This window comes from Accipiter gentilis, chromosome 4 (genome assembly GCF_929443795.1).
Source record: "Accipiter gentilis chromosome 4, bAccGen1.1, whole genome shotgun sequence".
Lineage (NCBI taxonomy): Eukaryota > Metazoa > Chordata > Aves > Accipitriformes > Accipitridae > Astur > Astur gentilis.
The window spans coordinates 47,747,048-47,771,692 of NC_064883.1; the positions used below are offsets into that span (position 1 = coordinate 47,747,048).

Here is a 24,645-nt window from a genome sequence, read left to right on the forward strand (position 1 = left end):
CGCTGTACATGCGATGCCCGCTCGCTGCGGCCCCCCACCCCATTAAAGACCTGCCCCAAGCCCTGGCTCCTGTGCTGCTGGTGGGGGGATCACACACACGGGCAGGGGCCGTGCAGTGCAGGGCAGGCCCGTGCTGGGGGGCTGGGGGTGGCAAGAGGGCGCTGGTGCATGGCAGCGGGAGGTCCCCAGTGCCCCAGGAAGGAGGAGGCAGGCGCTGGGGAGAGGGAAGCTCTTTATGGAGGTAACAAACACGCACATTCACCCACGTACAGCAGTACAGTAGAAAAGAAATTAGGGCGCACCCTCCCCCCCCCCCAGGGAGCTGGCACCCAGGACCCCCTCCACTGCCAGGGAAGGGGCTGGGGGGGGAGCAGGAAGAGGAGGGGTGGGGGGTTCCCCCCCACCAGGGTCCCCACGCCTGGTCCCAGAGTGTCCTGTCCCTCCACCAGCACCGTGTCCCCGTGTCCCCAGGGAGGGCTCTGTGCCCTTTCGGCCAGTCCGGGGAGCAGCCCTGGCCCCCCAGCGGGGTTGGGGGGGGTAGGGGTAGGGGGGGGCTGCACCAGCACTCCACAGCTGGGGCAGAACCCGGGTGGCGTTGGGTTAAAAACCTAATAAATACCAGGGGAGGGGGCGGGGGGGGGGGCAGGGGGCTGCAGTTCCGGGGTGCTGGCACCTCAATCCTCACCTCGTGTCCCTCCCCGCCGCCCTGGGAGGCTGTCCCCTCCCCGCCGCTGCCAGGAGCATGCCAGGAACCGGGGTGCTGCCCCCCGGCTCAGCGCGGGGCCTGGCCAGCGCCAGGGGGTCCCTAGGGAGGGCAGAAGTCTGTGAAGTAGGGGTGCTGGAGAGCCTCCTCCGCCGATATCCGCTGCACTGGGTTGCACTTCAGCAGGTTCTGGGGGTGGGGGAGATGGGAGGTGAGGTGAGCCATGGGCCCCCCACCCCACAGGCCCCCCAGAACAGGCATGGGGCTGCAAGAGGAGAGGGCACCCATGCCAAGAAGGCAAAGCCCCCTTCCTTCCTGGGGAAGCCCCGGAGTGCAGGCAGGAGGGACAGGCAGAGGGACAGGCAAAGCGCTCACCTGCAGCAGGTCCCGGCCAGTCGCGTTCAGCTTGGGGACCACGTTGACCAGGGAGGTGGTGGCAGGGTACATGGGGTAGGGCTGGCGACAGAGAGGTGAGCACTGACCATCTGCCCACCTGCCCCAGTGCCCCCCCTCCGGCCCACCCCCACCTCACCTTGTAGTCCGGCAGCTTGGCCATGGCCGGCCACTGCTCCTCGGTGGGGGTTCCCAGCAGCGTGGGGACGGCAGTGGTCAAGGGCCACCGCTGTGGCCAGCGCAGGAGTCACCCATCACCCAGCCCACCCCCACCTAACCCAGGCAGAGCCCCCTCCCACTCCCTTGCCCAGGAGAGAAGGGTAGCCTCCCTCCCGCCGCAGCTCCCACGTGGCACTGGAAGGATATCGGAAAATCCTTTTCAGCTGGTCGTCCACATCGTTCCCTGGGAACAGGGGCCGCCCTGCGTTGGCCAGCTCTAGGGAAGAGAGAAGGGATGAGCCCTGCGGTCCCGCGGCCCTGCCAGCCACAGCCCCCTGTGCCGGCAGCCCCCTGTGCCGGCACTACCTGCAAAGATGCAGCCAGCTGACCACATATCGATGGAGGTGGAGTACAGCTTGGCGCCGAAGAGCACATCTGGGGGCCGATACCACAGCGTGACGACCTGTGTGGAGGGACGGGGGAGATGCTCAGCTGGCCAGGGGACAGGACAGCTGAGCCCCCATCCAGGAGAAGGCTTCCAGCGAAAGCACAGATCTCCCAGCTCACCTCTGCCGAGTAACAGCGCACGGGGATGCCAAAGGCCCGGGCCAGGCCAAAGTCGGCCAGTTTGAGTTCCCCGTTCTGCAGTGAAAGCACCGCATCAGCAGGACAACGCAGGGGATGCCCCGTCCTGCTGCCCGCCCCACGCCTCAGGGCTGACAGCAGCCACTGCTCCGGATCCTTCGCCCTCTCTCATTGACCAGAAAAACAAGGGAGAGACAGAGCGGCAAGCTGGGGACAGCCAGCCGCCAGCTCCCCGGCATAACCACCCCATCCAGGCTCAGCTGGCGCAACTCACGCTGGCACGCAGCCCTGGCTTTCGCCCACTCCCCGGCCCTCACCCTGTTGATGAGGAGGTTCTGGGGTTTAAGGTCTCGGTGCAAGACGTTGCGGCTGTGGCAGAAGGCGAGGCCCTTCAACAGCTGGTACATGAATGACTACGGGAAAGAGCGCAGGCCCGATGCGTGGGACGCATCAGCCCCTCGACGCCGCGGTCCGCTTCTTGTGACGGCTCGCGATGCCGCAGACAGGGCAGGATGAGCGCCATGTCCCCGAGGGCTTCCAGAGTCCCCCCAAACGCACCTTGACGATCTCTGGGTCCAAGTCCCCATTGCAGCTATCGAAGTACTTCTTCAGGTCCTGGGAAGAAGCAAGCGGGGGCCGTGTCAGGTGCAGGGGCTGGGGAGCTGTGACCCCAGCCCCAGCACTGCCCTGGCACCAGTCCCAGCACTCGCCTGGTCGCAGAACTCGAAGACCAGGGTCAGCTTCTTGTCGCTGTGCAGGACGTCGTGGAGCCTGTGAGGGGAAGGGGGGGGACCCTGAGGCTCCCGCACGGCCCGGCCCGGCCGAGCCCACGGAGCGAGACCAGCCCCGGAGAGGGGGATGGGGCTCCCCCCGGCCCCGGGGGCGCCCGAGAAGGGGGGCAGCCGCCCCCTGCCACCCCCCAGCCTCGCAGCCCACCCCGCCAGCCCCTTGCCTGACGATGTTCTTATGCTTCAGCTCCTTGAGCAGGCAGATCTCCCGCAGAGCCGAGCTGGGCACGCCCTGCCGAGAGAGGGGAGCGCTCGGCGGGGCTCGGGGTGGGGGGGCACCGGTACCGGTACCGGCCCCGGCTCCAGCCCCCCTCCCCTCCCCTCACCTCATCATCATCATCCAGCCGCACCCGCTTCAGCGCCACGATCTCGTGCGTCTCCCGGTTCTTGGCCTTGAACACGGTCCCATAGGTGCCTGCGGGCAGCCGGGTCACTGCCGCACCGGCCCCCCCGGCCCCGGTTCCCCGGTCCCGGCCGGGCCTTCCCACACGGCCCGGCCCGGCCCGACCCGTCCCGTCCCGGCCCTGCCCTGCCCTGCCCTGCCCCGCCTCGTCCCGTCCCGTCCCGTCCCGTCCGCACCTTCCCCGATCTTCTCCAGCTTCTCGTATTTCTGCATCGCGACGCGCTCCGCTCCGGGCCCACCGCCCCGGCCCCGCCGCCCCGGCCCCACCGCCGCCGCCACACCTCCCGGCAGCCCCCGCGACGGCCACGCCCCCTCCGCCACACCTCCCGGCAGCCCCCGCGACAACCACGCCCCCTCCGCCACACCTCCCGGCAGCCCCCGCGACCACCACGCCCCCTCCGCCACACCTCCCGGCGGCCCCCGCGACCGCCACGCCCCCCGGCCACACCTCCCGGCAGCCACCGTGCCGGCCACGCCCCGGCACCCGCCACCACACCTCCCGGTGCCGGTCACGCCCCCAGCCACACCTTCCCTCCCCCGCCCCGCCTGACCGCCGTGGTTCCGGGTTCGATCCCCGGGTCCGCCCGCCCCGCCCCGGGACACCGTGGCACCGGGCCCGGCCGCTGCGGGGTCCCCTGCGGGGTCCGCGGGGGGACGGTAACCGCGCCCGCCGGCGACGGTGCCGGGATCGGTGCCGGGACCCGTGCTAGCACCCGTGTGGACCCGCCCGGTGCCGCCCCGCCCCGGCGCGCTCCCGCTGCCGCTCCGCCCCGCGGGACCGCGCAGACCCGCCCGGCGCGGCGGGACTCTCCGGTAAGCGGCGGGGCCGGGGCCGGCAGCGGGAGCTGGAGCCGCGCTGGCGCCCGCTGGAGGCGGCGGGGCGGGCGGGTCACGGCACAGGGCCCGTCCCTTCCCGTCCCGGTGCTGTTCCCCGCTCCCTCCCCGCTGTGCCCCGCACGCTGCTCCCGGCGCCCCCCCCCCTACCCCGAGCCCCCGCCGCTCCGTTCTCGTCCCGTCCCGTCCCTTCCCGTCCTGTCCCATCCCATCCCGTGCGGGCACGGCCCGACCGGTCACGGGAGTCCCGGTCACGGCCCCCCGCCGCTTCCCCCCCACCCCGTCCCGGGACGGGACCCCAGGGCGCTCCACCGGCCCGGCGGCTCCTCCCGGGGTGCCGAGTCCCGGCCCGGTTGCGGCCCCGCTGCCCCCGGGCTGCCACTTCGGGGACCCCCCCGTGGGGCCCAGCCACAGGATGGGGGGAGCCGGGTGTGGGGGAGCCCATGCTGTGTCCCGGGCAGGGGGCTGTGGGGCTCCGTGCTGCCCGGTGCACCCTCCGGGGTCCCCCAGCTCCTTTGGCTGGGGTGGAAGCAGCACCCCCACCTGCTGGCATCCCCCCCCGGACCCCTTCCCCCAGACCCTGCTCCTGCCAACTCGCGCCCGGGTCCCGCAGCTCTGCTGGCTGGGGCGTCGCACCTCGGCCCCTTCCCGCCGCCCCGCTGTCCCTGCCGGCTGCACCGCCGGGGCCAGACCAGCGTGCGAGGGCATTCCCACGTGGCCCTGGCAGCGTGCCTGCGCCGGACCCAGCTGTCGGGGTGGCAGTTGCCCCAGGATGCCGCGGGAGGTGGGATCATGCTGCTGCTGTGCTTCACCCCTTGGTGTCTTTTTATTTTCCAGCGGGTGCCGGAACGACACGAGGCAGCTCCATGCCCTTCCCTCCCAGCACCTGAACCCACCGGCGACCCTCAGCAGGTGAGAAACGCGGGCCTGGGGAGCGGACCCTGCGTCTGCGGCTCCATCGGCTGGCTGGCCGCAGCCACCCTGCACCCACCAGCTCCCTCTGAGCGGAGGGATCGTCCTGGGGCTCTGCCCCATCCCGGCATGTCCCCGCGGGCGGCCCTGCCTCACAGTGCAGAGCTGCCGCCGAGGGGTTCGCGCCCGCGCGGCGCTTGCCAGGAGCCGCCATGTGCTGGGCTGGGTGGTGAGCGGTGCTGCCCGCTTGCGAAACGCTGCCAGGGGTTGAGCAACGCCAGGCACGGGTCCAGCCCCGCTGCTCTCCCACTCAATGCTGGTGTAGGCTCCCACGGCCCCGGAGCAGGGACCGCGCTGCCCTGAGTCAGGTCCCTGGGGCGGGGGGAGCAGCAGGTCCTGGGGGTCATGGTGCCTGTGGCTGCCCCTGAGCCACTTGGGGCAGGCAGGGAGGCGGGCAGAGCTGGCCCCCAGGGGGAAACGGGGCTGCCCCACACCCCTCCTGCCGGAGAGACCCCCTGGTCTCTGATCTGGCGTCAGAAGACAGGATTGCTCCAGCGGGGAATTGCGTCGGCGGCTTGGTGGTGGTTCCCAGGGCTGCGGGGAGGGGTCTGTCCCCCCCCCATGCAGCAGCTTTGGGCATGGGCTGTGGGGTCCCACCGGGGGATCAGCCCCGAGGCTGGTGGGGGCCACCCGGCCCCACTGTCGTGCCCTTCGGGGTCGCTGCACCGCTTCAAGCGGCTGCCAGGAGCGCGGGATTTGATCGCCCTAACAACCCTCCTGGCACCGGCGCCTGCGCCTCCCCGCAGGCAGCCCTTCCGCCCCGGCCCCCGCGGTGCCTGGCCTCCTCCGGGACCGGGGGCCAGGAGCAGGGTTGGCCCCAAGCCCAGGCAGGGGCTGCGCCGGGTGGGCTCTGCCCCATGCCCCTTCGCTGCCCCCCAGCCCCCTGCATGCCACCCTGCGCTGCTGAGGGAGGACTCCGGCTGCCCCCTCCCTCGCTGCCCGCTGCCCTCCTGCCTGTACCTGGCAGGTGCTGGGTCCTGCCCGGCCACGTGCCCTCCTGAGGGACGCTGCTGTCAGTGTCTGTAGGTGAAGACGTACGGCGAGGCCAGCTCTTGGGGGGTCCTTGCACCGGTAAGGGACACCCCGTGGCTTGCTGCCTCTCCCTGCCCTGCTTTGCTCCGCACCGCTGCAGCGAGAGCAATGAGAGCGCTGCAGGGTGGGCTCGGGGGTCCCCAGGGCAGGCAGGGATGTTGCAGGGGACAGGGGTGGCAGGACCGTCCCCCATCCTATCCCTAGGACGTCCCCCGCAACATCCTAGTGACGGGATGGGGGGTGGTCCAGCTCAGCCCCGCAGCAGTGACCCCCTGCCCGGGGATGCTGGCCCGGCCAGCGGAAGGGAGGGGGCCGTGGGAGCCGCTGCCTGGCCGGGTCCCCGTGCTGAGCTGCGGGGTGAGGGGGGGGTCTGGCTGCCGTCCTCTGTGCAGCCCTCTCAAGTGCAGCCCTGTCATTAGAGGGGACTGGGTGGCCGCAGGGACCAGGCTGGCTGCCCGAGGACGCCGCGCTGGGGCTCGCTAGGGGCGCCGAGGCTGGCGGGGGCACATGAGCTGCCCCCAGGTCCTCCTCGCTCTCTGCCCCACATCTACCCGCCCCACAGCCCTCGCCCAGCGTGTCCTGCTGCCTGTCCCCTTGCAGGACCCTGAGCCCCGTGCCTGCGCAGGCAAAGCCCCCGGCGCCCACTCCTGCCTACGCTCATGGGGCTGTGGGGTTGTGTCCCCCATCACGTCCCTCCCCTGTGACCCCCCTGACCCCCCTGGGCCGGCTGCTCCGTGGGGCAGGAGCGCAGCTTCTCCGTTGGCGCTTGCCTGTCCCCGGCTGCCGGCACTCGCCGCTGGCTGCCCCCGTGCCCAGCGGGAGCCGCGGCCCAGAGGTGGGGCTGCCCGAGGAGCCGTTCCGGGACTTGGCACCGCTGCTCTGTTTGGATAAAGTGGCCTGGTGCAGGCTTGCCGAAACAAAGACTCTCGCTGCTGCCGCTGCTGCTGCTGATTTTTTTCTTCTGTGCCGGTATAAAAGCTCCCGGCAGCGGCCGGTGCTTGGCAGCTCACGGCACAGTGGGGCAGAGCGCGGCTGCCCGCTGCCCCCAGCCCTGCTCTGGCCCCACAGCAGAAGGCAGGAGCTCGGCCCACGGGAGAGGGAAGCCGGAGCGGCCGCGCTGGCCGGGGGCCCCTCTTCATCTCCTGCTGGTGCAGGTCCCCGTCCCGGGGGACACGCTCCGGCCGGACAGACGCCCGGCAGCCTCCGCGGGAAGCCAGCAGCAGCGGGAGCGCAGCTGGAGCCACAGCCTTGCCGCGTTGGCGGGCGATGGGGTGAGTGGGGCAGAGCCGCCTGCCCGTGCCGAGGCCAGTGGGGGGACGGGGAGCGGTGCAGCCGGGCTCACACCTCCCCGGTCACCGGGCAGCCGTGGGTGGGTGGGTGTATGGCCCCCAGCCCTGCCATGGGTGACAGCGTGGAGGGCTGCGCCCAGACCTCCCCGGGGCCCCAGGACCCCCATGGCAGCCACCAGGGACTGAGGGGTCGGTGCCGGCACGTGTCCTCCCCGGGGTGGCACACAGAGCCCCGCACCACGGCATGAGGGCAGTGGGTCCGCGGGGCGGGGAGGCAGCTGTGCCTGCCCCTTCCCAGGGCTGGCATGGGGACAGCAGTGGGGACCGCCGGCTGGGGCAGCAGGAGCCTCTCACGGGGGTCTGGTGCCGAACGGGGGGGTCCTGGCCTCTCTGGGGCTGCGCCGAGCGTGCTGTGGCGGTGGGGTGGTGGGGGGCTGGCAGCTGTGGTGGGAGGGAGCACGCTGCCAGGCCACATCGTGCGGGGTCCGTGGGGTAGCCCCTGCCCGGGGCTGTTGTGCCTGCCCTGCTTGCCATCCCCCCCTTCCCGGGCCGGTCCCCGGGTGCGGCGGTGGCACCGGCGTGGGCGTGGAGCCGCGCAGTGCCGTGATTCATCTCCCGGATCCAGCGGTTTCGAGGTCATGGGGGGGGGTTGGGGGAAGGATATTTTTGGTGGCGGTTTCTAAAGTTGCAGTGTCTAGAAAACCTCTGCCGGGTCGGGAGCCGTGCCACGGGTGGCGTTGTCCTGGTCCAGCTGTGTCCCACCGGTGGCTGCCGTGGCAATGAGGGGGGCGCAGGACCCCAGCTCCCCTCTGCCAGGTGGGCATCTGGGAGGCGCTCAGGGTGGTGGGATCTCCCGGGGGTCTCCCGGAGCAGCTAAGTGAGCTGGGCAGGAGGGAACGGGAGCAGCTGGCCCGTGCCATGCAGACCCCACGGAGCCGGGTGGGGGGACTGGCGCTGGGCTCCCTGGCTGCGCAGGGGTGGCTGCACCGCCTGCCTAGAGCCCCCCGCCTTTGGCAGCCTCTGGTCCTTGGGCACGGGTGGTGCCCGGGAAGCAAGGGGCTGCTGGGAGCTCTGGGTGGTCTCCGGTCCTTGGCGGACAGGCAGGGGAGCTCGAGCACGCCACTGGGGCCCCCCTTGGCACTGCTCCCCATTTTGAGGTGCAGGGAGCTGGGGCTGGGGCTTGTGCTATGCCCATGCAGGTGGGAGGCCGGTGCACGGCTGGTGTATGGCCCCCATGGGTGCCAGCAGCGCGTGCTGGAGCTGCCCGGTGGTGCAGCGGCACCTGGGCACCATCGGGGTGCGGATGCAGCTCTGCCTCGGGTGCTGGCCATGGGGGAGCAGGTGCTGGTGCAGCCTCAGGGGCAGTGACGGTGCCGGGGCGGCTCCGCTGGGGCCGGCTCTGGGGTCCCACACCTGGGACATGAAAGCCCCAAGGAGCAGCGCGGTGAGTGTGGCTGTGCCAGATCATCCTCTCCCTTCTGCTGGCACAGGCTGGGCTGTGCCTGAGGAAGCCGTCCCGGCAGGAGCCCGGGTTCCGGGCAGTCCCTGCCGCGGTGAGGGTCTGTGCAGGCAGCGGGTCTGAATGGCATGCGGGGACAGGGCTCTGCTCCCCTCTGCCACTGCGGCACAGGCCTGTGGGAGCCGGCTGTGGACAAGGAGCCGTCGTAGGCGCTGGCTTTAGCCTGGGCAAAGCCTGCAGGCTGTGCTCCTGATGGCGGCTGGTGGCAATGGGGGGAGCCCATCCTGCCCGCCTGTGGGCAGGGAGCGTCACCCCATGGTGGCTGAGCACCGTGGCCGTGCACCTCCCCTCCTCGGGTCCTCCAGGACCCTGCGCTGCAGCAGGACAGGCTGCGGCGAGTGCCCGCAGAAGGGCAGGGTGGCCCGTGCCGGTGTCCCCAGCACTGGCTGAGGAGCCCAGGGATGGTCCTGTGCCTGCCGGGGAGCTGGGAGCTGCTGCAGCATCACCGCTGGCAGCGGGTAAAGATGGCAGTGGTAGAACAGGGGGGATCGACAGGCCTGCGCGGCACAGAGACCCCTGGGGCAGCCCTCCTCATCCCTGGGCTGGGCTGTGGGGCAGGGGGGCTGCATGGCCAGGGCCCCTCACTCCACCTTTCTGTGGGGCCGGCGCGCAGCCTTGCTGTGCTGGGCAGGCTGGGGAGCACGGGGCACGTCTGCCTGGCATGATGGGCCCAGCCTGACCTGCGCCAGGCTCACCCTGCTGCAGTTTCACCTGGAAATTGGGCACAAGCAGTTCCCGGGGGGCAGCTGCCAGCGGGAGGGCGGCAAGGGACGCGGTGCCTTCTCCAGCACCGGGCACCAGGGCTGCAGATATGGCTCCGGCTCCTGACCAGACGTGGCACGGTGGTCACCGCCAGCCTCACCTCCGGCTGTGGGCACAAACGCACATGACACGTACGTGTGTGTGTGGTGTGTGTGTGCGCACGCGCGCTGATCCTGCATCGGCGACCTGCTGCCGGCACTGCCGCTGCTGACCTGTCCCCAACCCAGGTGACGTGGTGTGAGGAGGCACAGTGCTGCCGGCGGCACTTGCACAGGGGAGCAGGCAGCCGGGGTCTGACCGGACCCTGCTGCCCCAGTGCTCCCCTGCTCCCCATCCCGTCCCCGTCGCAGGCTTTTGGGTCCGTGCTGCGGACGGGGATGTCCCGCTGTGGACAGGCTGCCCGGGACGGGGACGTCCCAGTTGCGGAAGGGCTGGCGGCAGCGTTGCCTCACTTCCCACCTTGCTCAACCCGCCGCCAGCCCGGCCTCGCCTCCCGGCCCGCGCAGTGCCGGCGGTGGGTCCTGGGGCGCGCAGACCCCGTGGGGCAGCCCCCACAGTGCGGGGCGTGGGGCTGGGGCCTCTAATCGCCTCAGCGGATCAGGCGGGCAGGCCGGGGCCGGTCCCAGGAATGCGACTCCGGCACTGGTGGGAGCCGCCGAGCCGGCTCGCGCACAGGCACTGATGGGAGCCAGCCAGTAATTAGCGGCGCGGCGCGGTGTTGGCAACCCGTGGCCGTATCTGTGGACCTGCCCCGCTTATCGGAGCGGCCTGTTCCTTTGCACAAGGGGCTATTGTGCTGCGCCGCCGGACCGGGGAGGCCGCACGCGGGGCGCGGTACGGCATGGCCGGCGCTGCTGCCGGCGCTGCCACCGCCCCAGCCCACCTGCCAGCCTGGCCCTGCGTGGTGCAGCCGAAGCACGTGGCCCCGACCCTCCTGCCCTGCGGCTGGGACCGGAGCGGGGCGAGGCGGCAGTACCGCAGCCGTGCCGGTGCCTGGAGCCACGTGGCGTCGGCGGCGTGGTGCTGAGTGCCGATACCAGCAGAGCTGCAGCGGAGCAGCAGCTCCCCGGGGAGCGGGGCAGGGCAGGCAGGCGCCGACCCAGCGCGGTGCCCGGGGCAGCCGTGGGAGCTCCTGGTGCGGGCTGGCTCCAGGCTCGTCTCTGCAGGGATGGCACGAGCCGCTGAGCAGTTCCCGGCCGGCTGCCCAGCCATGCCTGCCGGGTGACTCAGCCGCCACCATGGAAAGCAGAAGTCCCCCCCGCTGGGTGCCTGTCACCCTTTCCAGCAGGGTCAGGCCACAGGCTCCCGGGCGCCTCATGTCCCCTGCGCAGCCAGGCCTGGCACCGCAGGCTCACCTGCCCTGGCACCGTCCTGCCGGGTGCCCGCGGGGGCACCGCCAAAGCCTGGGGGTGAGGAGCTGGCAGGGCCTTTGGGGGTTGGGGGGCCGGGAGCCCTCCTTTTCGGGTGATGGGCAGGCACCTGGCTCCCCTGCACCGAGAGCCGGTGAGAGCGCAGCTTGGGGCTGCTTCCCAGCTCGGCGTTCCCCAAGAACAATCCCAAGTGTGTTCCCGGGGCTCTAATCCCCGCAAGCTGCCAACGGGATTAAACCCAAAAAGCTGCTTAGGGTCGGGAGTGGTGAGCACCTTCCTGCGCCGGAGCCCTGGCACTTGCCGGCCATGGTGGCCCAGCGCCGCATCCCCGCAATGGGTGGGATGGTGGCACCGTCCTGCAGGGAGCTCGGCCCAGGCGTGACACCAGTGGGGTCTGTATGGTGTGGCCAGGATGGCACGAAAGTGCTGGCTGTGCCCGGCTGGTCACTCCATGCTGTCGACACTCCCCATGGGCTCTGCCCCCCACCCCACTGCCCTGGAGCCCCCCACTCCTGGCAGCTGCTCTCAATGGCACCAGGGAGCCCCCAGACCCCACTTGCTGGTCCCAGTCCTCAGGGCTGGGGGGGGTATGCAGCTGCATGGGACCCTGAGAACACAGGGCACTAGGTGGCCCATCCAGGAAGGGGACCCATTGGCACCCCCCCTCGAGTCACCCAGCAAGGGCAGTTTGTGGGTCCGGGCTCCATATGGCGAGGGGGAGCGGAGGCGCCGGCTTGTTTGCCCCAAATTCCAAGCCCAGTGGGTCAGGCAGGTGCTCTGGTGAGACTGGAGCTGTGCCGGATTGGCTCCTTGCTACCCGTGCCACTGGTGGGGTCCTGCAGCCAGCCCCCCTTGGGCATGGCAGGGTCCCCATCCAGAGCAGGGGGGGAGTTTTGGCTGCTGGCTTTGGCTTGGCGGGAGCCCCGGGAAAACGGCGTGGCAGGTCGGCTAATCTGCGCTCGCTCGGCTGGAATGTGGATGTGCTGGCTCTGGCCCCGGATGGGGAGTGGGGATTAGGGAGCAGCCGGAGCCGGGTAGCACCGAACCTAGGAGAAGGTACGATCTGGTGCCGCGGCCAGGCTCGAGGAGCCGCGGCCTTGGCACATGCCAAGGCCGCGGCTCCTCGAGCCTGGCCGCGGCACTGTGCTTGTACCACAGGGTGCCCGTGGGGGACAGTGTGGCGGGAGGGGTGCCAGTGATGGTGACGAGGACGGTGATGGTGAGCCACCCATGTGAGACGCAGTCATCCGTCACCACCCTCCTCAGTCCCTGCCGTCACGTGGGGCCACCTCCCGCGCCAATAAACCCGGCACGCCGGTGCCGGAGGGGTCAGCCTGGTGCCCGGGGAGCTGCTGAGGGGCAAGTGTGGGGCGAAGATGGCCGGTGGGCAGGTGTGGGGGGCTGGGATGGGGGTGCTGGGGGGCTTGCAGGGCTGGGGGGAGGTCTGTCACCCGGTGTCTGTCTGGGGGGGCACTCTGTGCCGCTGCCCCCTGGGGTCTGGCTCGCTGTCTGCCCTGCCTGTACCCCACGGAGCTGGGCGCGTGCCCGGGGTCCCGCCGGGGGGGCTGGGCCCCATCCCGCTGCCCCGGCTCCGCTCCCCTCCCGGCGTTTGTCTTGGCCCCTGCTCTCCCGCTCCCACCAGCAGCCAAGACAAACCAGCCCGGAGCCGGCCCCTGGGCCAGGCCTGCCCGTGCCTCCCCCCGGACAGCCGAGGAGGGGCAGATCCTGACCCCCTGCCCGCGGATCTGCCCCGGGGACGGCGGTGGCACCTGGTGCCTGGGGGGAGAGGACAGCTGGCAGCCATGCAGCCCGTCAGGGCATCGCCACTGCGGGGGAGCACCGGCCGTGCCCCTGAGCACCCCTCTTTGCCCCCAGGTTATGCTGCCCCGACAGCGTCCCCTGAGTCCCCGCGAGAAGGAGAAGGGCTAAGCCGGCCATCCCGGGGTGCCACGCCGGCACCATGACCCACTCCCAGGTGTCTTCCGAGATCCACCACATCGTCTCCTCCGCTTTCCAGAGCGTAAGTGCCGCGGCGGGCATGGCCCCATGGCTGCTGGGGGGGATGGTGGGGCTGTACTCCCTGCCACTGCCTGGCTGGGCAAGGGGTGCCGTGGCACGGCCCTCCTGCCGTGCTGCACCATGGCGCGGTGCCCCGTTGCACGGCTGTGGGGCAGGGCTGTGGGGTGCCGGCAGGGCTTCGTGGCACCCACCCCGTTGCATGGCCGTGGGGCAAGGCTGTGCCCCACAGCAGCCACCCTGAGGCAGGCTGAGCCAACTGTGCCGGGGCGGTGGGTGCCCTTGAGGCAGGTGCTGCCGGTACGTGTTGGGCCGGGGCCGCCGGCTCTGCCAGTGCCGCTCGCCTGCCCCAGCCGCGCGTAGGGCTAGCGCTGAGCTCGGTGTGGGTTCGTGGGGCTGCCCCAGAGTGGAGTTAATGATTAACCCTTTGCGTCGCGCTGTGCGGCTGCCCGGTGCCGTTGGGAAAGTCCCCATCGCCGCACACGTGACCGGGGATGGGATCTGTGGCCACTTCCCCGCGGCTCTGCCACCCATGGATTTCCTTCTGGGCTACCGGGTAAGCCACGGCCTCGCCAGGGCTGCCGGGCTGGCAGGTCCCTCATCCCGCCGACACCTGGCCGGAGGCACCTGTCCCCACCTGTCCTGAGGCCAAAGCTGGTCCTGGCGGAGCCACGGGTGTCCCACAGGCGAGGAAGCGTGCCGGGGCACGCAGGGACGCGGGGCATCGCCCTGGGTCGGGGAGCTGGCCACAGCGCACGTGGGGACGCAGGCACTTGGTCATGCCGGGCTGCGGACGAGGCGGGTTCGGTGAGGGGGTCCTGGGCGTCACCATGAGCAGGGTCAGTGGCCGGCGACCGGAGGAGCCCAGCAGGGACATGTGGCACGGTCACGGTGTGGGCAGTGGATGAGGAGTCCAAGGTCATTTTGGGGCTGGCAGGATCCTGGGGTCGGGGCCATGCGGGTGCGGGGGGGTCAGGGCAGGGAGGTTTGGGGGCTGGCCGGGGCCTGTCTTGCTGGGTGCCGCAGGAGCGTCCGGGGCGACCAGCGGCTTCATGGGGTGCAGCACTGCAGGCACTGGGCTGTGGCCAGAGGGTCCGGGGGGGCCGTGGGGTGTCAGAAGGTGGTCACGGGCTGGCGGAGGGGACATGGCAGGAGCGGGTGGATGCGGGCAGAAGATGCGGACTGGCGCTGCCGTCATCACGTGGCAGCCTCGATGCCGTGGGTGGTGGGTGCGATGGGATGGCAAGGGTCTGCCTGTTCCCTGTTACCCCCCATCCTGGGCAGGGCCCGGGGGTGTTGCGGTCACCCCATGGTGGGGACAGGGGCTGGGGAACCACGGCTCAGTCCGAGGACACGACCTCTGGGCCGGGATGTGCTGGACTGGGGGCTTGGGCAGTTTTGGGTCTGTGGCACAGTCCCGTCCGGGCACGCGCTGTGGGGCAGTGACTCGGGGTGCCGGGCTGTCCCAAGGGAGGGTGGCAGCCCCCACCGCCGCTGCCCGGAGGATGTCCCGGCAGGCAGGGCCTGGCACCCGCCGCCCCGGCAGGGGACAGCGCCCGGGGTGCTCCTGTCCTCACCCCGGCCCCCTGCCACATCTGGGCGGCACCGTCCTCCCTGTCCCTGCCTGTCCCCCTCCTCCCGGTGCCCCCACCCTGGGGGTCTGGGAGCTGCCTCGTCCCGGGGAGGTCATCGGGGGTTGCCGGGGCAGGGCAGGGACACCCCCCCCCAAGCTGAGCACTGCGGGCTGGTCTGGGGGGCCCGTGGTGGTGGCAGGGTCTTGGCAGCACAGCTCCAGCAGGGCCGGGGGGCACAGCTCCCGCCCTACCGCGGGGGGGGGGGGCGGCACATTACCGGGGGAAAGCCGTGCATTAACCGGGGGGGGTGCGACCCGACCCGACCCGTGCAGCACCGGGGGGGGGGGGGGGGGGGGGGTGGTCGTGCGGCCGCGAGCAGCGTTCCGGGGGGGGCCGTGTGTGCCGGGGGCTTTGCAGCACGGCGAGGGTCGGTGCGTTGCCGGGGGGGGTCCCGTGCATTACCGGAGAATATCAGCGTATCGCCGGGGGGGGGGGGTGGGGGTGGGGGGGGGTCCCGGGGTGGGTGCGTTGCCGCGGGGTATCCGTGCATTCTCGGGGGGGGGGGGGGGGTCGGTGCATTACCGGCGGGTCGGTGCGTTCCCGGGGGGGTCGTTGCCTTGCCGGGGGGGCCGGCGCAGGGCGATGCTGCGGGCGCAGCCGGTGCCCTCTGCGGGCCGCTGTCACCTTGAGGCGGGCGCGGGGCGGCTCCGTCAATATTTGGCGAGGCCGGGGAAGGAGCCGCCGCCCCCCGGCCCCCCTACCCCCCCCCCCCTCCGCCCCCGCCGCCCCCATCCCCGGCCGGGCCGGGCCGCGCCGCGCCGCGCCGATAAAGCGCTGCGGGAGCTGCGGCGGGAGCGCGGCTCCGCCATGACTCAGGTAGGACCGGCCGGGCGGGGACGCGCCCCCCCCCCCCGTACCCCCCCCCAGCCCCGCACCCCCCCTCCCGTGCCCCTCCTGCACCCCCTGCCTGCCCCGGCCCTCCCCAGCCCCGCACCCCTGTAGCCCCCTGCACCCCCGCAGCCCCCTCGCCCCCCCCAACCACTTCCCCCCCCCCCCCCTTTGCACCCCAGCACCCGCAGCTGGGACGCACCAGCAGCTCCCAGCAGCGCTGGGATGGGGGCACAGCACCGGGGGCACCGCGGCTGCAGGCTCTGGGGTACATGGTGGGGGCACAGCCCTAGGGCATGGCAATAGGGGTGCTGGGGGTACACAGGGGTGCACGGCACCGGGGCATGGCAATAGGGGTGCTGGGGGTACACAGGGGTGCATGGTGCCGGGGCATGGCAATGGGGGTGCTGGGGGTACACAGGGGTGCACGGCACCAGGGTGCAGCACTGGGGTTGCCAGGTCAGGGCTGCGCTGGGGAGCAGGGCACCAGGGGCTGGGGTACATGCAGGGGGAGTGTGGCACTGGAGCATAGTGGGGCGTGGGGTGCACTGGGTGCAAATGGTGTGGTGGGTGCATGGCCCACAGTGCACTGGCAGGAATGTCCTTTGGGGACAGGGCCTTTGGGGACCCCCGAGAGCCGCCGTCTGGGGCGCCCATCGTGTGGGGCTACGTGACTGGGGCGTGCTGGGGCCCAGTGACCTGGCGGGTGGTGGTGCCGGTGGTGCCGGGTGCCTGCTCAGCCCCGCTGCCGGCCCACAGCCTGAGCAGGAGGCGCTGGGCGCCGGCTCACCCGTGTTCGAGGAGGAGGAGGAGGAGAAGGACCTGAACAAGGCGCTGGGCGTGGAGCGCTTCGAGGAGATCCTGTGCGACGCGCACCCTCGCAACGCGGAGGAGGCCGGGCGCAGCTACGGCGAGGAGGACTTTGAGTGTGAGTGGGGTCTGGGGGGCAGCGGGCAGGCAGCGGGCAGGCAGCAGGCAGGGCACCAACCCCACCCTGTCCCCTGCAGACCACCGCCAGTCGTCCCACCACATCCACCACCCGCTCTCCACGCATCTGCCCCCCGACACCCGACGCAAGAAGGGGGTGCCGAAAAAGGGCAAGAAGAAGCACCGCCGTGCTTCTGTCCCTGGCGAGACCCCCACCATCGAGGAGGCCGAAGAGGATGAGGACGAGGCGTGCGACACGGAGACGGAGCGGTCGGCAGAGGAGCTCCTGCAGCCCGGCCAGCCTGAGGCGGTGCAGGTGAGGGGAGGGCTGGGTGCGGGGGGCAGCGCTGTGCCCCCTGGCTCTGGGGGCTCTTGGGACGAGCGGCTGCGGCGCCAGAGCTGGAGATGAGCTGGTGGCAGCTGTGGCCAGGGGACACAGCTCCACAGCAGCCAGTTCCTCCCATGCCCCGTCTCAGTTCTTCCTGCAGGAGGACGAGGTGACCGACCGCCGGGCAGAGGAGCCGGCGGCACGCGCGGCACTGCCCGGCTCCCCACCGGAGCCCCGTGGGTCCACGTCCCCCAGGGAAGCCCGGGCAGCCAGGTGAGAGGGGGGCTGGGGCCCGGCAGTGCCGGGGCTCACCCGGAACTTGGACAGGGCTGGGGGTCCTGGGGGCCAGGCAGCCCCCCCCAGCTGCCCCACGGCAGGGCTGGGGCTCAGCTCTGAGGCGGGCACCTGCCTCGCAGCCCCGATGTGGAGGAAGGAGATTCGGTGGAGGAGGGAGCAGCTGCCGCCGAGGCCGGCTCCCCCGGTCGCCCTGTTCCCAAGTCGCAGCCGGGGCACCGCAGCTACAACCTGCACGAGCGGCGGCGGATCGGCAGCATGACGGGCGCGGAGCAGGCCCGGTACCAGAAGATGCCGACAGACGAGTCGGAGGCCCAGACGCTGGCTTCGGCTGACCTGGACTACATGAAGAGTGAGTGGGGGGCACCCTGTGCCCCGGGGGCTGCATCGGCAGCGGCTGTCGGCACAGCAGGAGCCGAGCCGTGTGTGGGGTGAACGGGGCTGGGGCCGGCGGGTCTGGCAGTGCCGGGTTGCCCTGTGGCTGCAGCAGAGCTGGGCTGGGTGCGATATCCAGAACCCGCTCCAGGCGCTGGGTACGGCCACAGGGGACTGCTTCCCGGGCTGCCGGGGTTGGGCTGGGTCAGCATCCACGTGGAGCGCGGCCAGGAGCTGGAGTGGAGTGCCCAGGGTGGCTGGAGCCAGTGGCGGCGGCGGTGCCTCCCCTGGGTGCTCGCTGGCCCCTGGCGATTTGCAGCTCGGGGACTCCCAGGGCGGCGGGTGATGCTTTTGCCTCAGAGCTCCCTGGGGAGCGCTGCCCGCAGCAGAACCCGTGTGGCAACGGGCACACGCAGCCCTTGGCACAGGGGGCTGGGGTGACCCTGGTGCGAGGAGCCACCTCGGCTCCTGCTTGTCAGCGGAGAAGCAGCAACCAGGGGACCCCTCCCAGTGCTGCAGCGCTCACCAGCACGCAGACCCGTTCCCCCTTCCCACGCCGAGTGCCGCCCCACCGTGCTCGTGGACCCCGGGGCTGTGATGGTCCTTGCTCAGCCCCGGCTCGGGCACCTCTGCTCTGAGCTGCCCCGGGCAGGTTGCCAGCCCACAGCTCCCCGGCCCCCCTGGGGGGGGGGGCTCGGTGGTCTCCCCGGGCCGGGGCTCGGGGCGCAGGGCTGCGAGCTCCACAGGTCACCCACCCGCTGCCATCCCTGTCCTCCCTGTCGGCGGCAGGTCACCGCTTCGAGGATGTGCCGGGGGTGCGCCGGCACCTCGTCCGGAAGAGCGCCAAGGCGCAGGTGGTCCATGTCAGCAAGGACCACAAGGAGCCCAGCACGCGGCACCGCAAGCAGGACCGGCAGCCCCACGAGGTGCGGGGTCCCGGCACCCGGGGCGGGGGGTGGGCAGGGTTGGGAGTCCTGGCGCAGCAGAGGAGCCGGAGCCTGGCACAGGACCAGGGGTGCGGCTGGGTGGGCGCATCTTGCCCGGGGCACTGTGGAGGGGGGCTGCCTGTGCACAGCCCCATCACTCGTGGCGGGGGGGTCCCCGCCATCCCGGCACTGACCTGACTGTGCTGGCAGGTGTTCGTGGAGCTGAATGAGCTGGTGGTGGACAAGAACCAGGAGCTGCAATGGAAGGAGACGGCGCGCTGGATCAAGTTTGAGGAGGACGTGGAGGAGGAGACGGACCGCTGGGGCAAGCCCCACGTAGCGTCCCTGTCCTTCCGCAGCCTCCTGGAGCTGCGCAAGACCCTGTCCCACGGTAGGGAGGCAGGGCTGGCCCCATGGGACCCGAGTAGGGGGGGTGTCCCCAGCCCCTCTCACCTCAGTCCCCCCTCCCTCGCCCAGGGGCTGTGCTCCTTGACCTGGACCAGAAGACGCTGCCGGGGGTGGCTCACCAGGTGGTGGAGCAGATGGTCATCACCGACCAGATCCGGGCCGAGGACCGTGCCAACGTGCTGCGGGCGCTGCTGCTCAAGCACAGGTGAGTGTGGGGGGCAGCGACCCGCAGCCCTCCCTCCGCTGCGCTCTGCTCCCCGCAGCCGTGGGGACAGTGCTGTCCCCAGGATTGCTGGTGTGCAGTGTGCCAGCAGGCATGGCTGTGCCAGGCTGCCGGCCGCTCTCCCATCGAGCCACCACAGACAGCCACGGCTTTGTCCCGCAGCCACCCGAGCGATGAGAAGGACTTCTCCTTCCCCCGAAACATCTCGGCTGGCAGCCTGGGCTCCCTGCTCGTGCACCACCACAGCACCAACCACGTGGCTGAGGGCAGTGAGCCAGCCGTCACTGAGCCCCTCATCGCCGGCCATGCCGTGGAGCACGACACACGGGTTGACGTGGAGCGGGAGGTGAGCCAGGCTCCCGTGGCCACACCACACGATCCCCAGCCCTCTGCCCGTGCCTTCCTCCCAGCCTACCACCGCTCCTCATCCTCGGGAGGGCCCTGACCCCAGCCCTGCTGCGTGCTCTGTCCCTGCAGAGGGAGGTCCTCACCCCCACGCCCCCGGCCGGCATCACTCGCTCCAAGTCCAAGCATGAGCTGAAGCTGCTGGAGAAGATCCCGGACAATGCTGAGGCCACGGTGGTGCTCGTGGGTACGGAGGAGTGGAAGGGGATGGCGGGGTTGGGGACCGCATGCCGGGCTCCCGTGGTGACCCCCTGTGCCCCCCAGGCTGCGTGGAGTTCCTGGACCAGCCCACCATGGCCTTCGTGCGGCTGCAGGAGGCGGTGGAGCTGGACTCGGTGCTGGAGGTGCCCGTCCCCGTGCGGTTCCTCTTCGTGCTCCTGGGGCCCAGCAGCACCCACATGGACTACCACGAGATCGGGCGCTCCATCTCCACCCTCATGTCCGACAAGGTGAGTGCTGCATCCCTGGCGGCACTGTGCCCCCTCAGCCGGGCTCAGTGCCCCGCGGTGCCCCTGGACGGGCACTCTGACCCTGCTGTCACCACACCAGCAATTTCACGAGGCCGCGTACCTGGCCGATGACCGCCATGACCTCCTTAACGCCATCAACGAGTTCCTGGACTGCAGCGTGGTGCTGCCGCCCTCCGAGGTGCAGGGTGAGGAGCTGCTGCGCAGCGTCGCCCACTTCCAGCGCGAGATGCTGAAGAAGAGAGAGGAGCAGGAGCGGCGGCTGCTGTTGGAGCCCAAGTCCCCCGAGGAGAAAGGTGCCGGTGGGGCAGGACCAGGGCAGGGTCTGTGTGGGGGCACCCGGCTGGTGGGGTCTCACTGTCCATCCGTCTGTCTGTCTGCGGGGTGCAGCGCTGCTAAAGCTGAAGGTGGTGGAGGGCGAGGGCGAGGAGGAGGATGACCCTCTGCGGCGCACGGGCCGGCCCTTTGGGGGGCTGATCCGGGACGTGCGGCGGCGGTACCCCAAGTACCTGAGCGACTTCAAGGATGCGCTGAACCCCCAGTGCATTGCAGCTGTCATCTTCATCTACTTCGCCGCGCTGTCGCCAGCCATCACCTTTGGAGGGTTGCTGGGTGAGTGCTGGGGGGGGCACGGCACTGCACCGGGGGGCTGGAGCGGTGCACTGCAACGGGGGTCACTGCAGGCGTGGGTGCTGTGTGCTGCCCGTGCGTGCACTGCGGGAGGGAGAGGGTAGGAGCTGCTGCCCGGGGCCATCAGCTGTGACGAAGGGGAGGAAGGGCCCGTCCTGCCGGTGTGTGCCTGAGCCTGTCCTGCCCGCAGGGGAGAAGACGCAGGACCTGATCGGGGTGTCTGAGCTGATCATCTCCACGTCGCTGCAGGGCGTGCTTTTCTGCCTGCTGGGTGCCCAGCCCCTGCTCATCATTGGCTTCTCGGGGCCCCTGCTCGTCTTCGAGGAGGCTTTCTTCACGGTGAGAGCGGGGCGAGCCGCTGTGGGTGGGAACGGGGTGGGTGGACATTCCCGGGTGCTGTGGGGCAGACATCCCCCCCTCGGCCCCACTGCTCCTGCTGGAGCCCTCCCTGCCCCACTGCCTGGGGCTCTGCCCCAGCCCTGCAGCCTCCCTTCCTGCTGACGCATGTCTATCTCTCTGCATTTGTCTGTCTGTCGGCATGGCACTGGCAGTTCTGCACGTCCAACGAGCTGGAGTACCTGGTGGGGCGCGTCTGGATTGGCTTCTGGCTCATTCTCATCGTGCTGGTCATGGTGGCCTTTGAGGGCAGCTTCCTGGTGCGCTTCGTCTCCCGCTTCACCCAGGAGATCTTCGCTTTCCTCATCTCCCTCATCTTCATCTACGAGACCTTCTCCAAGCTGGCCAAGGTGAGCTGGCGGGGCCAGGGCTGGGGCATCTGCGGGGCAGAGGCAGGCAGGACCGGCCTGAGCGTTGCGCTGCTGCAGATCTTCCAGGAGCACCCCCTGCACGGCTGCCTGCGGGTGAACGGCACGGGCGCAGAGGCAGAGGCATGGAGGAACACCAGCGCAGCCCCGGCCAACGGCACGGCCGGCCGCGCCGCAACCAAGGTGACGGGGCAGCCCAACACGGCGCTGCTCTCGCTGGTGCTCATGGCCGGCACCTTCTTCATCGCCTTCTTCCTGCGCAAATTCAAGAACAGCCGATTCTTCCCCGGACGGGTGCGTGGGGCAGGCGGGACGGCAGCTCGGGCGCTGCGTGGGGCCCTGGGGTGAGCCCAGCTTTGGGGGCAGGGCTGAGCGGGGGAAGGGGGGGGTGCGGGTGGTGGGGCTGGGGCCGGGCTGACGCTACTCTTCCCCCAGATCCGGCGGCTCATCGGGGACTTTGGGGTGCCCATTGCCATCCTGGTGATGGTGCTGGTGGACTACAGCATCCAGGACACCTACACGCAGGTTAGCACCCAACCACTCGCCCCGGGCAGGACCCCCCACTCCGCACCCTCCTGCGGGGCCACAGCCCACCCAGCCCCAGTCCCACTCTCCTGCCGCCGTCCTGGCCGCAGGTCAGCGGCTCCCAGCACGTGCGGCACCGTCCGTCCCCGCCATGGCTGCCGCGGCGCTCGGCCGCCTCCGGCTCCTGGCATCTCACCTTTCCTCCCCCCGCTTTGCCAGGAGCCCTTTGAGTCTGGTTGCGGCGGGTCCCAGTGCCTCTGCGGCTCACCCTACGCCACTCCTTGCTCTGGGGGAGCTGTGCACGGGGGGGGGGGGGGGGCAAAGCCAGTTCCCCCACCGTTTCTCACCCCCTCCTTGCAGAAGCTGAGTGTGCCCAGCGGGTTCTCGGTGACGGCCACAGACAAGCGGGGCTGGGTGATCAACCCCCTGGGCAAGAATAGCGACTTCCCCGTCTGGATGATGGTGGCCAGCGGCCTCCCTGCCATCCTCGTCTTCATCCTCATCTTCATGGAGACGCAGATCACCACGTGAGCGCAGCAGGGCAGGGCTGGGGGCCCAGCAGGGCAGCATGGGGCACGAGTGGGGCAGGGTGTACCGTGCTGTGCTGAGCCGTGTCAAGCTGTGCTGTGCCGTGTCAAGCTGTGCCGTGCCATGCCATGCCATGCCATGCTGAGCTGTGCTGTGCCAAGCCATGCTGAGCTGTGCCAAGCTGTGCAGTGCCATGCTGTGCCAGGCTGAGCCATGCCAAGCTGTGCTGTGCCACCCTGAACTGTGCCGTGCCATGCTGAGCCATGCCAAGCTTTGCAGTGCCGTGCTGTGCCAAGCCCTGTCAAGCCATGCCGACGGTCTGCCCTTGTGCCCAGGCTGATCATCAGCAAGAAGGAGCGGATGCTGCAGAAGGGCTCTGGGTTCCACCTTGACCTCCTGCTCATCGTGGCCATGGGCGGCTTCTTCGCGCTCTTCGGGCTGCCGTGGCTCGCCGCGGCCACGGTGCGCTCTGTCACGCATGCCAATGCCCTCACCGTCATGAGCAAGGCTGTGGCGCCCGGGGACAAGCCCAAAATCCAGGAGGTGAAGGAGCAGCGGGTCACGGGGCTGCTGGTGGCCGTGCTCGTCGGTAGGTCCAGCCCTGCTCCTTCCCGCGCGGCCATGGGGGGGCCGGGCAGCCGTGGCAGCACAGGGAGCAGCATGGGGAGGGGGGGCTGTGCCCACAAGAGCTGGCTTGCCCTGAGCCCTGGCCAAATTGACGTGGCCATCCTGTCCACATGGGCATCAGTGACACAGGTTCCTCCCCAAGCGTGGGAGGAGTGGGGCCAGGGGGCTGCTCTGTGCCCTGGGCGCAGCCGGGACTCCGGGTGGCCCCTCCCTGGGCACTGTGGCTGACTGCACTCTGGCCCAGGCTTGTCCATCGTCATTGGGGACCTGCTGCGGCAGATCCCGCTGGCCGTGCTCTTCGGGATCTTCCTCTACATGGGTGTCACCTCCCTCAATGGCATCCAGTTCTATGAGCGCCTGCAGCTGCTGCTGATGCCCCCCAAGCACCATCCTGACGTCACCTACGTCAAAAAGGTCAGGGGGGTTCTTGGGGGGGGGGGGGGGGGGGCGTAAGGGGTGGGACCCTCATCTGGGCCAGCAGCCAGCCTGGGGCACCCTTGGGCTTGGGACACCCTTGGGTTGGGGGCACCTGGGCATCTGTGGGACAGACTCTGGCAAAGCCTCGTTTAGGGGGTCGGCGGGGGGGACACAGGGCAGTTCCTCTGGGGCAGCCAGACTCTGGCAGGGCTGTGGGGAGCCGTGTCCCGGTGAGGGGGCACTGCTGGGGCCAGGCTGTGCCAGAGCAGGAGGGGGACGCAGGGGTCTGGCGCAGTTGTGTCCCCGGCACTGACACCTGTCCCTGTGCAGGTGCGCACGCTGCGCATGCACCTCTTCACTGGGCTGCAGCTGGCATGTCTGGCCGTGCTCTGGGCCGTCATGTCCACGGTGGCCTCCCTGGCCTTCCCCTTCATCCTCATCCTCACGGTGCCACTCCGCATGTGCCTGCTCAGCCGCATCTTCACCGACCGTGAGATGAAGTGTGTAAGTACCTGCTCCGCGGTCGGCAGCCAGCTGCGTCCCTCGTCCCCGTGGGTGCTCGGGTCTGTGACGGCTGGACCCACGTGGGTGGGCGATGAGGGAGGGGGAGCGCCTCGCTGCCCACCCAGCCACCATCTCCCCGCAGCTGGATGCAGACGAGGCTGAGCCCATCTTTGATGAGCGGGAAGGTGTGGACGAGTACAACGAAATGCCGATGCCGGTGTGACCACACGCCAGCCAGCAAACCACCCGCAGCTGCGGGGCCGGGCACGGCCAGGCCCCCCCTACGCTGCCACCCTGTGCTGGGGACAGGGGCAGCGGCTGCGCAGCCGTGCCCAGCCGGGGACAGGCACCCCACAGTCCCCATGCCTTTGGGGGGGACACCTGCCAAAGAGATGCTGGCCCGCAGCCTCGCCCCTCTGGGGACCCCCCCACACCTCTCCCACACGGTACAGGGCTGGGCCATGCCTTTGGTCCCCCTCGGGCACATCCTGACCACGCCACGGGGCAGAGCCCCCCTGTCACCCCCCAGCAGAGCTGCAGGTCCTGGCCCTGCCCCAGCCCCAACCCTGGGCTCCTGCCAGACAATCAGGTGTTGCCTAAATCCCACCGTGTTTTATTTAACAGTAATTTAAATGGCAATAAACAGCTTTATAACGAGCACGCCAGGCTGAGGGGCACAGAGGCGGTTGAGGCTAAAGGCGCTGCAGGAGGGTGAGCCCCATGGACCCCTGCCCATGCCACAGCAGGGCTGCAGGCAGCAGCATCCTGTGCACTGTGCGCTGCCAGGGCCCAGTGCTGGCCCTGCTGCCGCCGAGGGGGGGCCTGTACCTGCCTGTCACCCCCAGGGCAGACAGCTGGGGGGCTGTGCCCTGGCTGCCGGGGTGGGGGCACAGGGGGTGGCCTTGTGCTGGGCCCAGCCCAGACGGGGGCTGTGGGCCAGCCCCTGCCTTGTACTAATAAACAGAATGGACTTTGCACACTTTTCACCAGTTTTATTGTAAAGTTAACCC

General features: G+C 70.6%; 2 protein-coding genes across 8 annotated transcripts; one reads left to right on the forward strand and one right to left on the reverse strand.

Moving 5' to 3' along the window:
* Positions 1 to 172: 172 nt before the first annotated feature.
* CDK5 (cyclin dependent kinase 5) lies at positions 173 to 3,314 on the reverse strand. Of its 2 annotated transcripts, XM_049798320.1 has the most exons (12): positions 3,208 to 3,314; positions 2,955 to 3,043; positions 2,793 to 2,860; positions 2,551 to 2,611; positions 2,399 to 2,455; positions 2,158 to 2,253; positions 1,823 to 1,897; positions 1,622 to 1,718; positions 1,463 to 1,532; positions 1,236 to 1,296; positions 1,079 to 1,159; positions 177 to 892 (listed from the first exon to the last, which is right to left on the reverse strand). In XM_049798320.1, exons 1-12 carry the CDS (start codon positions 3,242 to 3,244, stop codon positions 806 to 808), a joined length of 879 nt encoding a protein of 292 aa, XP_049654277.1. In that variant the 5' UTR covers positions 3,245 to 3,314; the 3' UTR covers positions 177 to 805. The 2 variants fall into 2 exon arrangements, with proteins under 2 accessions (XP_049654278.1, XP_049654277.1); XM_049798321.1 differs by lacking the exon at positions 1,823 to 1,897 and having other exon boundaries at positions 173 to 892.
* Positions 3,315 to 3,802: 488 nt separating this feature from the next.
* Positions 3,803 to 24,617, forward strand: SLC4A2 (solute carrier family 4 member 2). Of its 6 annotated transcripts, XM_049798291.1 has the most exons (24): positions 3,803 to 3,844; positions 4,703 to 4,777; positions 12,685 to 12,829; positions 16,047 to 16,215; positions 16,295 to 16,530; positions 16,691 to 16,815; positions 16,959 to 17,188; positions 18,001 to 18,137; positions 18,348 to 18,528; positions 18,615 to 18,750; positions 18,931 to 19,114; positions 19,246 to 19,360; positions 19,438 to 19,622; positions 19,723 to 19,936; positions 20,031 to 20,252; positions 20,461 to 20,609; positions 20,822 to 21,016; positions 21,095 to 21,328; positions 21,470 to 21,559; positions 21,920 to 22,086; positions 22,423 to 22,676; positions 22,959 to 23,128; positions 23,462 to 23,635; positions 23,778 to 24,617. In XM_049798291.1, exons 3-24 carry the CDS (start codon positions 12,770 to 12,772, stop codon positions 23,856 to 23,858), a joined length of 3,708 nt encoding a protein of 1,235 aa, XP_049654248.1. In that variant the 5' UTR covers positions 3,803 to 3,844; positions 4,703 to 4,777; positions 12,685 to 12,769; the 3' UTR covers positions 23,859 to 24,617. The 6 variants fall into 6 exon arrangements, with proteins under 6 accessions (XP_049654248.1, XP_049654245.1, XP_049654247.1 ...); XM_049798290.1 differs by lacking the exon at positions 3,803 to 3,844 and having other exon boundaries at positions 4,198 to 4,777; XM_049798292.1 differs by lacking the exons at positions 3,803 to 3,844; positions 4,703 to 4,777 and adding an exon at positions 6,748 to 7,140.
* Positions 24,618 to 24,645: the final 28 nt, after the last annotated feature.

What these genes read in the sequence shown, in the direction of transcription:
- CDK5 (XM_049798320.1), bottom strand. Translation starts at nt 3,244, where the DNA reads ATGCAGAAATACGAGAAGCTGGAGAAGATCGGGGAAG. An exon ending in TGGACCCAGAGATCGTCAAG is followed by an intron (nt 2,254 to 2,398) that starts GTGCGTTTGGGG and finishes TCTTTCCCGTAG; the next exon opens with TCATTCATGTACCAGCTGTT. An exon ending in CAGCTGAAAAGGATTTTCCG is followed by an intron (nt 1,297 to 1,462) that starts ATATCCTTCCAG and finishes TGCCGTCCCCAC; the next exon opens with GCTGCTGGGAACCCCCACCG.
- SLC4A2 (XM_049798289.1), top strand. Translation starts at nt 15,042, where the DNA reads ATGCTGCGGGCGCAGCCGGTGCCCTCTGCGGGCCGCTGTCACCTTGAG. An exon ending in CCACCCTCATGTCCGACAAG is followed by an intron (nt 19,623 to 19,722) that starts GTGAGTGCTGCA and finishes TCACCACACCAG; the next exon opens with CAATTTCACGAGGCCGCGTA. An exon ending in CCTTCTCCAAGCTGGCCAAG is followed by an intron (nt 21,017 to 21,094) that starts GTGAGCTGGCGG and finishes GCGCTGCTGCAG; the next exon opens with ATCTTCCAGGAGCACCCCCT.